General features: G+C 39.1%; 1 protein-coding gene across 2 annotated transcripts in view; it reads left to right on the forward strand.

The window, feature by feature from the left end:
- Positions 1–16,571, forward strand: part of EPG5 (ectopic P-granules 5 autophagy tethering factor) — a 108,737-nt gene that overhangs the window by 60,493 nt on the left and 31,673 nt on the right. For both annotated transcript variants that reach the window (XM_046671552.1, XM_046671553.1), the window contains exons 26-31: positions 1,121–1,292; positions 2,438–2,600; positions 10,904–11,046; positions 12,292–12,448; positions 14,798–14,992; positions 16,008–16,221. In XM_046671552.1, coding sequence (XP_046527508.1) covers positions 1,121–1,292; positions 2,438–2,600; positions 10,904–11,046; positions 12,292–12,448; positions 14,798–14,992; positions 16,008–16,221 — 1,044 coding nt within the window. The remainder of the gene's footprint in view (positions 1–1,120; positions 1,293–2,437; positions 2,601–10,903; positions 11,047–12,291; positions 12,449–14,797; positions 14,993–16,007; positions 16,222–16,571) is intronic.

The raw sequence follows: 16,571 nt of genomic DNA on the forward strand, positions 1-16,571 counted from the left end.
AGCTATTAAATTTTCTTAAGTTTTCTTAGCACGAATAGAAAATTGGATGCTACTTCTGGAATGAAACTGGAAATTCATAACAATCCCTTAAATACTTGTTAACTTGATTTATTGACCTGAAATTCCCCTGACCTCTCCCATTCTCTGTTATCTTACAATTGAAAAGAATCAGGTATGTGGCAGCATTTTCCTTCATGTCCTTCAATTTCTACCCACTGTGTGATATGTGTATAATGCAGTGAAGAGAGAGGGAGGGAAGATAGAAATTAATTGGATATCTACTGTGTGTTCAGCTCTGCAGTAGGTGTAGAAACATAAACATTTAAATTGGATTGACCAGCATGAGACCATATGCAATCTAGTGCAAAGTTGGATGGTATACAGGTTTACCTTTATTTTTCTTGCATGGCACCTGATTTCTTATTTGGACTTGATAAATTATTTGTGGAGTGAATGAATGAATGAATGGATGAAGGACTGTATGACTACATAAGTGTAAGTTCGATAGGAGTCTGTGCCCATGTCTTCATTCATTTTTAACTCTGCTGTTCTCAGCCCTCCTGTTCAAACTTTGGCCTAATTTAAGGTTTTTCACTCGGCCATATTCCATAATGCCCATTCATTTTTTGCCTATTCCTGTGAAGTTTATCTGGTTGATTGCATTAAACTCATAACTGGACTGCTTGCCTCATTCCCCCAATCCATTGCCTGGTGTTAGCTACCATCCTTCTCCAGCTTGCTTAGAGCTGTTCACTAGATCCCCTTTACGTTACAAGTTTGAACACCTTAGCATATCAGATAAGGATGTCTAGGGTAATAATTTAAGATTATGAGCTTTAGCTCTTTAACTATCATTAAGACTTCCTGAGAATGGAAATTCTATTTAATCATACCACATGCTCCTGGGAGAATATTACTAGGCCTGTGGGTGCTCCCTCAAAACTCGCAAGTAACAAAAGATAATGATTTTATTCATTTAGGCCTCTGGTGGTTTAAGTAACTTTTCTGCACATCTCCAGCATTCTTTATGAAGGTAACAGGCCAGGGCTTTGCAGCCACTTAGTACATTAAGAACTAGTGGTAGCCATTACTCAGTACCTATGACTTGATTTTCTTTCAGCTAAAGAAAGGGTTTTAAGTAACTTGCAGAAGCATGAGACTCCCCAACCCGCCCTTGTTCTGCACCCACTGAGGCCTCCTGTGCCAGTGATTTCGTCAGCCTCACTCCTGAGTCAGAAGGATGCCATCCAGCTGGTGCGCACAGACCTGAATCTATTGCAACAGCAGGCCAGGTAAGACCACAAGACCTCCAGGATCATGCTTCTATGCTGCTGCTTTGAGAGCCTGGATGATTTAGTACCTAGAAGGGCTTCATCAGCATTGTCACCATGAGGGTAATTTGACCAGACTGGCCCAGGCGGTTACCTTAGTTAACCAAGTTGTGACAAGTCTTTTAATTTCACATTGAAATTATGTGGTGCTTTCATGGACCATAAATTTTACATGTTTCCTGTGGTGGCATTTCTGAGTGGTGGCATACCAGCTAAATGTTTCTTATGCTTCTCCTGAGGAGTCCTTCTGATACTGGATTGGTGGTGTTAAAAGGGTGTAAATGAGATTTACTTTCTTTTGTCACTGCTTTTCTCTTTAACTCTACATATTCTTTTAAAAATTGGCATAGGAACTTGGTGAAAGTGTGGGAAAGTCATTTAGTGTTCTGAATTCACGGTAGATTCAGAATGATCAACTGCTTGATGTTTTGATTCTAGCTCGCCATCTTATGAGAAGGGGCGGATGTGGAGTTGTCTGTTTTATAAAGTAAAATAGTCTTATCTTTGCAAAGCCCATAGGAATCAATCTCTTACTTGCCTTTTTTCCTTGGCTGTTTTTGGTCCAGGCATCTGTTGTGTATGTGTTGTGTGTGTGTGCACACGCACACATGCACCCGCACACACACACACCTGCACATTAACCTAATAAATACAATTAGACCAGTATTGACACCCATGTAAACAATTAGCTTTCTCCATCTTTGACATTTCCGTTTGAGTTGCCAATACCTAAGAAATCACTGGTACTTACAAGTAAAGTACTTCTTTAGGATGGTTATTAAATTAGGATGGAATTCTCATTTGTTCTTGTATATTTAAGAGTGCATTTAAAAAACATTATTGATATAACACAGATTCTAAATGGAACTTTGTTTCTGGCTAAAAAGTTGTCCCCCTCTTCCTTCCTTTCTTATCTTTCTTATTAGCCTGACTGCTAGGGAGAGGATTTGGGTAAGTCTTGGCACACATACCTTTGGTCTTTTGTTACTGTGGAATGTGTGTATCTTGCTGTTTTCCACTGTAGGCTGGGCGTAACTAGAAGCCTTTATCACTTATCATGAAACCTTTCCCAAAACTTTCTTTTACCTCCTGATAATCTTTTTCAGAACTGCGGCTCTTCGGGAGTCTCAGCAGGTTGCCTTGGATAGTGAGCTGTTGGACACAATGCCCAAGCAATATATTAATCGAGAAGAACAGACCACACTACATTTGGAGTGTAGAGGCAGTAGTGGTAAGAAGTGCCAAGGAGCAGCAGTTGTAACAGTTCAGGTAAGATTGTTTAAATTTCTTCATAATTTCGAGAATTTTAATTGAGTCCCTAATATTGGCATATCATTGAGAAAGATTGAAAGAAGAATATGGCACATGATCCACATCCTAAAACATTTGATAGTTTCTGTGGGAGTGAAGACACACACATAGCTAATCACGTATTTCCATAAGTGCTGAGAGTCAGTCCTACGAGACAGCTGGAAATCGAAAGAAAAGCAGAATCATTGAGAAGATTCCTAGAAAGAGGGGCTTAAACTGATGCTTAAAGGACTTTGATGGTGATAGTTTGGATTCAGTTAGAAGAAATGTGGAAATGGAGTCATCATGACATCATTTGGGGGTCAGTGGCTAGATCATCTATTTCAAGTTGTTTTTTGGAGTTGTAGTGGGAATTCACATTGGAAAGGTTGGAATTCACATTGGAAAGGATGCTCACTTGAGAGCTCCACCTGTAGGTTTTGGACAGTGGGGAGGCACCGAAGACAAACATCAAGGGATGTGTGGGAAGCAGGTCACTTGGGCGAAGCTTACCGACAGGCAAAAGGAGAGATGTGCAACAATGTGATTAAAAAGTCAACTGCCTCTCAGAGTCACCTTCTTGAGCTGGAAAAATAGGCTTAGGTTGAATCGTAGCACTTACTGTATGCCAAGGCACTGTCTGAAGGCTTTACAGAACTTATTTTATCCTCGCCACCACCCTATGAGGTGGGTATTTTTATTACCTTTATTTTCCAGATGAGGAAATAGAGGCATGGAGAGGTTGCGTACCCAAGGTGACACAACCAGTGAGGAGCAAACAGGAAGGGCCCAGGCAGGCTGGCTGCAGAACTCATGCTTCTGAATCACTCTTTCTGCAAGTGAATTCAGGATTCCCTGAGCTGGGAAAGAAATGCTTGCAGATAGGTGCTACCTGCTGCCTGACCATATTTATACAAAAATAGTGCTGCTTTTTTGTTAGCTTTTAGAAATTGGGGAGAATTTATTTTACTGACTCTTGATTGCCTAAAAAATTTCCCTCCTTTTTGTGCTTATCCACATGTTAACAGTTCTAATACATTCCACAGCAATCTCTTTAGGAGACAGTTACCTCTAAAATGTCTTCTCTGAAATAACTCTTTGCTTGTATTTTTCATTACCTTCAAATTTTATTTCTGGTTTTTTCAAGATAGTTGTATTCCTTTAAAAGTAAGAGATTTGATCTGGAACGTGAGGCTCCTAAACATGGAGTTAATATCTTTGGCTAGGTGCTTTATAAAGTTAATTTTCAGTGTATTTTTCCCCCCAATTCCTAATGCTTTAATAAGACTAAGGTGGAGGCATTTAAGAAGGATAACTTACTAAGGTAGTAATGCTGGAAGAAAAGTTTGCCAACTGTGGGCAGAGTTTGAGTTGGTGGGAAAAAAGCTGAAAATGTATTCGGTTATAATAAAAAGGAGATATCTTACTAACAGTAGGTGTTTTATAAATATGGTATTTTTCCATATTTTGGAATTACATGTCTTTGCCAGGCTGTTAATTCTGTATAGAGAAGGGAATTCTCCTAAAATGTGTTTTTGTAAGTGATTAGTGAGTTAAGTACAAAGAAATGTTTTTCCAACTCTGGTTAATAGCTTGCTCTGTGAAGACTTGTATGTGCTGGCCCAGCTAAAGAGCAGGTCTCTTTGCCTGGCCTCCTAACTCTCAGGGTCTGGTGGAAAATCCCAGGAGGCAGACCTGGGGGCTTTTGCTCTAAGCCTTCCCGTGACTTGTCTCCTATCCTCTTCAGAAAAAGGACTCATCATCTTGGTTTGTCTGAACCCTTGAATTGAAATTTCTTTTATAAGCTTTTACTTTGTTAATTCTGCAATAAAAAGGTACGCTTTTTCTAAAATATCTTCACAGTAATTTTGATTGGAGGAAGATCGGAAAGAAGATGCTTTATGATAAGGATTAAAATGAATGTGGCTTAGATTTTGCTTTTACAGATAACAGAAAAATGTTTGCTTTCTTTTCTCAAAAGAAAAATTGGTAGATGCTAATATTGCTTGAAGAAAGAAAGCAAGAAAGGACAGACAAGGGAAGAAAAGAAGATTTTAAAGGAGCCTGAAGAATTTGAAAAATAGCTGTTTTGTGGCCATAACCTCATTAGAAATATCCAAGTTTTCTTAAAGCATGTTTTAATTTTTTCCTGGCCTTACTCGTTTGCCCAGTGCCCTGACTGTGAGTTCCATTTGGGAAGATCCAGAAGCTTGGGAATCCCCACTGATGGCTCCTAGAAGTATTAGTATCTGTAATAGTATCCACTTAAGCCATTATTTTGCCTGATGGTGCAGAAAGTGCCAGGGGGACTAAAAATGTGAAGACAGTAAGCAACTTTTGTAGTCTGAGATTTAAAGAGGATTTCTTTGGAAAGTTGTATAGTAGTTGCTAACTAAGGCTGTCCTAGGTAGTACTTGCTGGTTGATACTTCCAGGAATTGAAGATAAAATTATTATTCTTTGGCTACTCATTAATAGCTAAGAGCAAGGTAGAGGAAAGTGGAAACTCCAGCTGCCACGAAGTTTGGGTATTATCTATGCAAGTCAGTTAAGTTTGCTCTGATTTTTGGCCCAAGATTGTACTTGAGTCTAAAGCTGTCCATTACACAGATGGAAGACTGATTGTGGATGGCTTTAGTTTTGGGAAGAAGTGTTTGTCAGGAGTAGGGAAGGTGAATTCTTAGTGTTGACAGCTCATCAAGAAGCTGTCACTGGGAAGGAGTATATCCTGCAGAAGGCAGGGTGTGTTATTTGTATACATAGAACTGTAGCCCCTCTATATACATGTGTCCAGTGACTGCCTCATTGCTATATCCAGTAGTTTTGATCCTGTTTAACATCGTTCTATCATCTGGTGATGCTGAATGTCATGAGGTCTCTTCTAGTTCCCCTGAATCTCTAACCACTTCTCAGTGTCCCTCCAGGATTACTCTTCATCAACTCAACCCTTAGATCAGTGGTTGTGCTCAGTTCTACTCCTAATCCCTTCCTTCGTTGTGACATCAGCTGCTTTTGCCTGCTGTTTGCGCTGGAGTTCTTAATCTAGGGTGTGTGAATGGTCTTTAGTGGGTCAGTGAAGCCCCTGAAAGTGTATGGAAGATTTATTTCTGGAGAGTTTATAGCTTCAGTGGATCCTCAGTAGTCCATGACCCCCAAAAGGTTAATCTATACATTAATGACTCCTCTTCTGTTTCTCTAGTCCAAAATTCTCTCTTGAGTTCTAGATTTCCACCTGCCTACCTAACAGTTTGTGAAGGTCTCATACATACCTCAAACTCCATAGGCCCCAAACTAATCTCATCCTTACCGTCCAAACCTGTTTTTCCTATAATTCCACTTAACTGGGCTCCCAAGATGGAGACCTAGACATCAGTGTGGTATTTTCCACATACCCCACCCCAACACTTCCCATCTAGTTGCTTTCCAAGTCATATTGGTTCTGTCTCTGAAATGGCTTTAAGTTTATTCCTTTCTCTGTTTCCATTGCTATTGACCAGTGGTAGACCCACATCGCTTCTTCCTGTCCAAAGCCTTTCTCCCTATCTAGTCCATTTTCCACCATTCGTCTTTTGAAACACAAATCTGATCACATTTCCAAGCTAAAAACCCACATAGGCTCTCCAGTATCTAAAAGGAATATGACTCTTAGGACCCTCCATAATCTGTTCTTGATCTTTTCTCGCATCCCTTTACCCTCTCTCTCACTCTCCACACATTCTATTTTTGAGGCACTTGGACTTTTCCATTCTCCAAACACGATATGCACATTCATACCTTCGTTCTTAAGGCATATGCTGTTATTCTCACTGACCCATTTCTGAGCTCCTGCTCATCCTTCAATTCTTGATTCAGACAGCCCATCTTCTGGAGGTCTTTCTTAACTGCTCTAGTTTGCTTGAGATATTCCCTCCTCTCATCACAGCTTGTGCATAAATCCTTTTGTAGTCACCTGTTGTTTTTCCTACCAGACTGTGAACTCTTTGGGAGTTCCTCTCCTTGTTCATCTGTATACCTGTACCATCTAGCATGGCTCCTGGCGCATAATAGGTGCCCTTCTGCACCCCTGAATGAATCAGTTAAAGCCACCAGTACACCACTCATTAGGTTGTGTTCCAACTTGTTTTGTATTATAATTAGTTCTGTTGCTGTTAGTAGATTTTGAGTTACATGAGGGCCAGCACCTTGTCTTATTCATGTTACTGTCGTGAGTGCCTCACACAGTCAGTGGCAGAGAGTGGATGTATTTGAAGGAATGAACAATGGTAGGTTTATACTCTTTACAAGTAAACTTCCTGATTTTAACTACCTTCAGGAACTTTGTAGATATTATTTGGCTGTGGAAGACGTCATGGAAATTGGAACTTTTTCCTACTAGAAATTAGCAGTCATTCTTTGATTGTGCTTACCTTTGGCCAATTTAATACTTCAGCTTAATGCTTTCCATACAAAGTCTCAACTTAAACACCACACACTGCTCCACTTGCCTTTTACTCTTGTACAAATGTCTCCCAGGCATTGGATCTTGGAAAGTGGTAAGATCAGTCATACTATAGTACACTACTTTCTTTGCCAGCCCTGTTCAGAATACTTCTTATCGCTTGCTTGGGCACTCTCATATGCTAGGTAATGTGCTAGGAGCTTTGCTTATATTATCTCACTTAATCTTCACAGAATGAGGATAAGGAAACAGGTTCAGAGAAGCCCAGAGACTTGCCAAAGTCACACAGCTCGTAAGTGACTCAGTTGGAATTCAAGCCTGCATCTATTTGAATTCAGTACTCATGCTTTCCAATTCCGTATTGGGAAATGGCCAGGTCATTTGCTGTAGCTATTTCAGCTCCGGTTTCTGAAGACTAGCAGTATGATTCTGAGTAAGCTGATCATGACAGTCAAATCTCATTTAAATTAACATGTGTACCATTTTCTCTCTGAGTTGGTGAGATAGGATTGCCTTCTTTTTCAGTGATTAGAGAATTCATGGCTTGGATCATTTTTTAAAATCAGCTTCATGGGACATGATTATATTTTAAGTATATATCTTAAATTTTGAAACTAAAATATGTAAGTGTATTTTAAATATAATTTTTAATGGCTTATTTATAAAGATTTCAAATTATATCTTGAACATATTTTACTGCTTAATAGAATTTTTCTGTGAAGGAAAGCCCTGGAAATTTCCAGGCATCTGCAAATGTTTGAACTCTATGTAGCTTGTTTGGGTATACAAAAGCCAGATATATTTTATGGGAAGCGAGACGTGCTTCTTCTGTGGTCGCCTCTCTTAATAGAAATGTCTGTAATTCGGTGATATTCCCTGAGGAAATGGGGTGATTTATAATAGGGTTCCTTTTATTGTGCTTTGATATTGTGGGGCATGTTTGCTGGACCCAGGGTTGATTTATTATCATGTGAAAATTTGCTCATTCCTAGAAATGAAAGATGAAAAAGACCCACTGAGGGCCTCCCGTTATTGTAAAAACTTACTGAAGGACGTGCTTAGTCCAACTTCTAAATTTCTTTGTCTGCTTAGAGTGACTCAGTTGGTGGGACTTCCACCGTGCAGCTTTGTTCTCTTGTCTACAACTTCTTGTAATTATGAGCCTGTAGTCATTCATCTCTCTCACCTCTGTTCTAGGAAGAAAAGAAGGCTTTCAACAGTGGTGGGAACAATGAACAAAAATAAGTAGACTAGGAAATAATGATATTTTGGGGATTTTTTTGTTATAATGTCTAAACCTTCCTAAACTAGTTGGTTTCCTTTTATTCTTCAGCATTAGTAGTTTCTACAACATGGGGTGGCAGTGTTAAAGTTTGTGTTACAAAGTGGTTTTAGTCTTGTTTCTCTGCATTTCCCAGTCAAGTTGAACCGCTGCTCTGTTTTATCCATTGTCTTTCCACGTCCTTTCATTCTCTCCGTCTTCCTTCCTCCCCTCAGATTCTCTTTTCCTGTCTGGCTGGCTGCTTTCTCTCCAGTCAGCCAAGGGCTGTGGCTCTCAAAGACCCAGTCTAATTGTAGTTGGTGCGTAGTGGGCAAAAAAGCTGACTGCACGTACTCCTGACCACATTTTCGGCTATTAAGCATTGATCTGTTATTTGAAAGATTTGAAACTTAATACTTGTATTGATTTATTATGTGGTTTAATGGAAGTAATTTAATTTTTTATCTTTCGTTTCTCCAGTTGTAAAAATAGAAGTACTTATTGTTAACATTGTATGCTCTTGGATATTCATTTTCGTGCCTTTTGATTCATGCTAACAGCTTATTTTTTTCTTTAAAACAAGAAGTTTTGTAAAGATTTTTAACACAACATTGGTGAGTTCTATAGCAGAAAGTTAGCATTGGCGCGATCATAGAAAGTCGGTGCTCGGTGTCCTGTCAGAGCTGTGCCGTGCTGTGTAAAGCAAAGCAGGCAGGACCGTTGCCCTTCAGGAGCTTTGATCTGGCATTTATGATAATAACCCTGACTCGGACATGAGGGTCTCAGTTAACTAAGTTTGTGAGTTAAGTATTTACGTTGTTTACAAACAGAGAATACCTGTAATCGTGGCAGTGGTGGCTGAAGACTGGGTTTGGGCAGCTGCCTCCAAAGGGAAACGTAGACCCTCTGCTCACCTGTGTGACTGGGGAGGACCGTTTGGGGAGAACGTAGGATTTAAAATTCCTGCCTTCTACCTGTTCTGGTCTCTTAGCGTTCTCTGCCATGCCTGTGAGATAAGTTCAAATTCCCTAGCCTGCTTAAAAGGCCTCTCCAAGACAGAGCCCCTACTCCCCCGTCTGATTGCACTGTGTTCTTCAGCCCTGACCCGTTTATCAGCCTGGCCGGGCTCCTCCTTGCTGTCCATCTGTCCTCTTGTCTGCCACAGCTGCCGCATGGGTTCTGTCTTTGTATTGCAATGTAGGCCTAGGATATCCACTGCATCTATCCACATCCAGAAAAGGACATTAAAAGTACACAACCTGCCTGGTTGTGTAGTGGTTGGGTTTATGCACTCACCTTGGCGGCCTGGGTTGGCCAGTTTGCCTTCCGGGCACGGACCTACACACTGCTTGTCAAGTCATGCTGTGGCAGGCATCCCACATATAAAAAAATAAAGGAAGATGAGTGCAGATGTTAGCTCAGGGCCAATCTTCCTCAATAAAAAAAAAAGAGGAGGATTGGCAGTGGGTGTTAGCTCAGGACTAATCTTTCTCAAAAAATAAATAAATGCACAAACAAAGCAGTTATCATATAGCTCACCATCAATTAGAGGAAGGGATATAACAACCCCGTCAAATAGGAAAGATAATCGTAAAGAAATGATTGTCTTTTAAATTGAAATAAATGTTTTTTAAAAGCTCAATAAATTCTCCTTATTTTCACATCTTTACTGAAGACCGTTAAAAATTTTATCGGGAGCCAGCCAGGTGGTGCAGTGGTTAAGTGCGTATGTTCTGCTTTGGTGGTCCGGGGTTCGCCAGTTCAGATCCTGGGTGCGGATGTGGCACCGCTTGGCAAGCCATGCTGTGGTAGGCATCCCACATATACAGTAGAGGAAGATGGGCACAGATGTTAGCTCAGGCCCAGTCTTCCTCAGCAAAAAGAGGAGGATTGGCAGCAGATGTTAGCTCAGGGCTAATCTTCCTCCAAAAAAAAAAAAAATTTATCAAATACCAGCTTTCAGGAACCACTGAATTAGTCAATTGCTCTTTCCTAGGCATGCAACTAAAATGGGCCCTTCCTATATTTTATCTTATTTTGATGTTTTATAAGTATATATCTTTTCTTCCTTTCAGAACAGCAAATGTTTTCTTAACAGCGTCTGTATCATCCTCTTTCTATGCTTGGCACACGTGAGATGTGCAGCCCGAGTGTTTTGAGTTGAATGATATGCGCTGTTGGGTTGGGGGAACAGAGAGGGGTTAAGGCTCTGGGGAAGGATGATCAACAGAATAGAGGCTTGATGTGCTTCACGAAAGGCTCCAGTGCTGGAAGACATTGAGTCTGTTTTTGGTGAGCATTGGGGAGTTGAAACAGAAGTGATGTTGAACGTATCCTACAAAAGACTTGGAACCAACGATAAGCTAATTCAAGTCTGATTCTTCATGAAAAACCTGAGATTCTTGAATAGTTCTTTGACAGTTTTTTCCCATCCCTCTCAGGTTCAACTGAGAGTTTTGAGTTATAATATTAATTGTAATAATATTCTCTTCATCATATGCCCAGTGTATTTGTAGTAAAATATCTGCTCTAGAGACATGTTGAGGAGGCAGAAAAGTCTGTTGACCACTTTAATTTTTGTTAGTTTGAAGGTATGCATAAGAATGAAGCAGTAAGCCAACAGCTTCATGTTTTGCGAAAAGAAGTGAAGCAGTTGCAAGCAGAAGCTGCCAAACCACCATCACTTAATATTGTGGAAGCTGCTGTGCATGCAGAAAACTTGATTACGTAAGTTGTGAGGGCAGTAGAATTTAAAGTACTGTTTTGTTATTACCGATAGTAATCATATATGCTGCTACATCCCCTAGGTACCCACTGATTAAATTAGTACAGGGATTGGCAAACTATGGCCTTTGGGACAAATCCGGCCTGCTACCTGTTTTATAAATAAAGTTTTATTGGAACACAGCCATGCCCATTTATTTATTTAATGTGTATGGGTTTCATGCTACAATGGCAGAATTGAGTAGTTGTGACAATTTATGATCCATAAAGCATAAAATATTTACTGTCTGGCCCTTTATCGAATAAGTTTGCTGACCCCTGAATTACGAGATGATACAGCACGTTGAAATTCAATCATGGTGAGATTTAGTGTCTAAGTTTTATATCAAAGTCACATTTACCCAAGAAGTCAACATTGTTAGCGCAGATTGTTGAGCAATGTTTGCAGTGGAGCTAACTCAGGGGAGTTAGGGCTGTCACATGTAGTTGCCAGCTTGTATTTGGCCACTGTGGTTTTTCTCTTGGAGCTCCTGGCTTCTTCTCACCACCTTCTGAGTTCTTCCCAAAGCCTCCGGGATGTGACTTGGGAGAGGGCAGGTTGACTCTGCTGTTTACTTTAGGGTGACCACACATTGTAGTACCAGCAGCTAATCCCCCAGTAGATAGGGATGGTGGTATGGAGGGGGCATTGAGTCCTGTGTGGATTGGATTAGGGGGCCTGGGAAGGAGGAGGAGATACAGTGAACAAGAGGTTGATGTTTTTTTACTAGGAAAGGACTCAAAAAAGTGTGGGAAGTTAGAAGCGATATCTTTATTCCAGGGTCTTATTCTATACAAAAGTCTCCTCAACCTAAGTCAGTGTTCTGGATTTTAAAATTCAGAGAAATCAGGGTTCCTGTTTTTAAAAATATGTGTCATATAACGAATACATGGAATTAAATGATAAATTATAAATTACATACAAAGTATGAGAAATTTTAACAAAGTTAAGAATGTTAATTAGCCCTTCTAAGACAGCTGATCCACCCGCCTCAGGAGAGCATAAAATTCGTTCTGTGTATTGAAATAAGTTGTTGGGTCAAGTTAGAAGATACTTAGTCCATGAAATATTTCTAATGTGACATATGTATGGGGCTCTCAGGAGGACTTTTGAGAATCTTGCCTGAGAAATGTAGAGTATCAAAGAAATGCTTGTGAGTCGAGATTCTCTTACTGTAGACCAATAGTCTTACCTACGTTTTCTCACAGGGCCTTGGTGAATGCCTACAAGTTGCAGCCTACCCCTGGGGTCCAGAAGGTTGGCATTAGTCTCTTCTTTACTGTTGTGGATTACGTCAGTGATGAGACACAGCGTCACCCTCCCACAAGGCAGTTCTTTACTTCGTGCATTGAGATCTTGGGACAGGTAAGGTTGTTTTGTGTTTTTAGCCTTAGTCACATGTAATAGGCCCCTCCAGGGCCCTCATTAGCTATAGTCAGGGTTGACTTCAAACTTCAATTGTAGGTTCAGAGTCTCACCTAAGTCATAAGCCCCTTTGAATTGTTGACTTCTCAAGATATTAGAATTGTTTACTTCTCAAGATATTAGAATTGTTGGTATAGAATTCTGTGTGTCATACAAGACATATTGCTCATATTTGAAAGTCTCTTGGGAGTTTCTTTCACATCTGATTCTATCATATGCTGTTGGTGGTGTTAATAACATTACTGAAGCTCCTTATCATTTGTAAAATACTTTCTGATTCATTATTTTATTTCATCCTCACGGTGACTCTGGTGATTGATATCATTCCCCTCTTAAAGATGAGAAAACTAGTCTCTAAAAGATTAATAACTTGCCTAAAGAATATAGCTGGCGAGTGCTGGAGCTGAGACTGGATCCCAGGTCTTCTATTCAACATTCAGTACTCGTCCCACCTCCCTGCTGCTGCCTCCCAGTTGCTATTCTTGGTCACCATTTATTTATTTATTTGACTTACTGTTAAATATATGGATACTTAACAAGGGCAGGGCAGTGTATCCATGCAGATTTATGAAATGTGTCATAAAAGAAAGGAGAGCCATTTGTTGGAATATATGTAAGCACTAATGTATCTCACTCAAATTCAGTTGAATAAGTACTTATTTATTGGATATTTATAAAATAGCTTTTTTCCTGATTATGAAATTGATGTGTCCTTATTATAAGCAATGCAGGCAGTATAAAAGTATAAAGAAGAAAAATTTCTCATAATCCTAACCTCCTGGAGATACTGGTTACATAGCTAACATTTCATTATAGTTCGTCTGGTGTGTGTATGTGTATTAGTGTATGTGTGTGTATATGTAAAAATGATATATCATTCCTAGAGATGATAGAAAAATAGAGATATAAATACACACTTGAAAATTGGCACATGCTATTTTGTAATCTGCTTTTTCGTTCAAACACGTATCTTTTAGACATTATTCTTATGTTAATAAATACAGACCTGTATCACGGTATTTAATATGTAGTGTTCCATGGTATAGATACATTGTATTGAACCAGTGCCCTCTGGATGGATATTTAGATAGTTTGTTTCGCTACGAGAAGCCTGAGATAAATATTCTTACACATCTTGTGAACTTACTGGACTGGTTTTTCTAGAATAATTTCCTAGCATAGTATGATTGCTATGACAAAGGGACTAACCAACATTTGATATATATGGTTTATAACATTATGTAAGTTTTGGGCGTACATCCTTATACTTAGATTTCTGTATAGCCTACCTCATGTTCACCACCAGAAGTCTGGTTGCTATCCAGATCTGTGTTGTCACATGGCTCTCTTGGGAAGTTTGTAGCTGTTTACACTATCATAACAGGGTTCGAGTTTATTATTCTCCATATCATAACCAACATTAGAGACCATCATTCTGTTTGAGTCTTGCTAATCTAGTAGGGGAAGTAGCACTTTGTTATGATTTTTAAGTTGTATTTCTTTAAGGACTCATTAAGTTGCATGTCTCTTTGTATGTTTATTGGCCATTTAATTATTTTTGGTGATTTGCTGGTTATTGTTCTTTGCACATTTTCTATTGGAGAGTTTCCTGTTTTTTGATTATTTTGAAAGACCTCCTCAGACTATTAACCTGGTATCTGGAGTGTGTTATACATTAATTTTTCTACTTTCTCATTTTTCTTTAATTTTATAATACTTTTTGCCTTAAAGGAGTTAAAATATTTATGTATTCAAATCTCTCAGTCTTGTCCTTTATTGCCTGTGGTCAAGTTTATTAAAGCCTTCCTGACCCTGAGATTATTTAAATATTCACTTATATTATACAACCAAGTTAAAACAAGGTGAAGTTATCTTGATTATATATTGTGAAAGTTAGCTTTTTAAAAAAGTGTTAAAAGCACATCTCAATAAGATCTATAAGCCACAAGTTTTGTTTTCTTGACATATTGCAGAATCACTTTGAATACTTAGTAATCATGGTAGCTACGTTGCAAATTTTGAGATCCAAATTATCTCAATATTTTAATCTTTAAAAGTCTAATATGGCTTGTCCAAATCAAATTAGCGTATTATCCAGAATTTTTAATATCACCTACATTGGAAGTGATAGGTTTATCTGTATTGATTTTAGATTTCTTTTGATAGTTTCATGTTTTCATTTAGAAAAAATTCTATTTGCTTATATACTATCCCTTAAAACTTGGTTACTTAAGTAAAAGTTAGAGAGGGGAGAATTTGCTGACGTTTTCCCTTTTTAATTCTTTCAAGGTGTTTATCAGTGGCACTAAATCAGAATGCAAAAAAGTCCTTCAGACCATTCTGAAGAATAGAAGGCTCTGCTCTCTTTTGTCTCCTTTCTTCACTCCCAATGCTGCACCTGCGGAGTTCATACAGCTTTATGAGAAGGTGGTGAAGTTTCTAAGTGAGGACAACAGTGATGTGGTTTTCATGCTGCTAACCAAGGTGAGATGTGATTCAGTCCTGATGTTAGCATTGAAATGTGGCAACTATTGTTGTTTCCTACTCGATAGAAATGAAAGGCCCTCTGGACTTGTGTGTCCAGGAAGGGTAGGCTGACAGGCCCTTTTCAGGTTTTGCATCGTCTTCGAGCACGCCGGTCCCACAGCTTTTTCTTGGGGAGTGTTGTATGGGACAGTCTTATTCCACATGGTATAACATGGACCCAGCTCCCAAACCGTCTTTAAAAATTTTAGTATAGTTTTGAAATATTCATAATAGTAATTTAGTACACCCTTCTTTGGAATGTATCCTGAATTTATGCCTAAATTGTGTTTGATAAATGAATTGTAATATGTCAAAATCTCTTATATTTAGAATAAGCCAGCTCTAACCAAATTGCCTTTGTCTTCATTCCGAGTAGAAATTAACTCAGAATTTCAGAGCCTTTAGCTATTCTGCTTTCAATTGTATTTCTCTGACATCTATGAATCATAAAACCTGGGCATTTTTTAGGGCCCAGAGACTGATCTCAGCCTGTAATGGAGAAGAGTGTGTTTTATAGTTTGGGATTCTGGAAGGTGATATCAACACCCTGAATTTTTATTAACTGAGATAAGTAACTGATGCAGGTCCAGAAACATGGCTGTTAGATGGAGACAGTTCAGTACAGTGGCTGCTCGTTTGTGGCACTGTGACAAGTTAAGAAGAACGACAAAGTTCTGATCCTTGTGGGGAAAACTTAATAAGATTTTTAATTACAAAAAGGCACACAGAGCTGAGAAAACTGCCTCTGCAGTTCCAGAGAGGGGAGTAGAGATGGAGGCATATGGCACTGTCAACTGTCGAACTGCTGGGATTCTTTAAATGGTACTTATGTATAAAGTGAAGTTGCAATCTTTATAAAAAGCTACATCCTAGGTAATCTTTGACTTTTAAACTAAATTTGCAAATAATTTGCTCTACTTCAATTAATATTCTCGTGTAAATAAAACTGCTTCTTGTTTCTTTTTCTTTTTAGTTCGATCTTAAGCAATGGTTAAACGCCACTAAACCTCCTCTGTCTGATCGTACCAGGCTTCTGGAGTCCATTCATTTGGCACTTACTGCCTGGGGCCTTGAACCAGAAGAAGATATTTTGATGCCATTTAATCTTTTCTGTAAGCACTGGACTTTTCTTCTTCTCTACCAGTTCCCTGACCAGTACAGTGACATTCTCAGGCTGCTGATGCAAAGTAAGTGTCTTTTCGTTGTGACTGATTAGATTTCAGTGAATATTTAATGTGACATTTACCATTCTACATTTATATTCTTCCAAAAATGTAAAGCTAATACAAGTATGCAGGAGTTTAGAATCCCCAATTTCCACCCTAATGTGCTCCATGAACAATTCCCAAAAGATTACTCTCTGTAAAAATGGTCAGTTATTGTCCTAAATATTAGAATGGGCCCTAATTGGGCAGGTCGGCACTTAGCATTTGGGATTGAAGTCCACAGTTGCGCACCCACCTCCTTATGTTGACTTTGCTGCTGTCTTGAACTAGGGTGGGATGGAAGTGGGCCTGCCTGCTCGGCCAACTACAGA

This window comes from Equus quagga, chromosome 9 (assembly GCF_021613505.1).
Source record: "Equus quagga isolate Etosha38 chromosome 9, UCLA_HA_Equagga_1.0, whole genome shotgun sequence".
In the NCBI taxonomy this organism is placed as follows: Eukaryota; Metazoa; Chordata; class Mammalia; order Perissodactyla; family Equidae; genus Equus; species Equus quagga.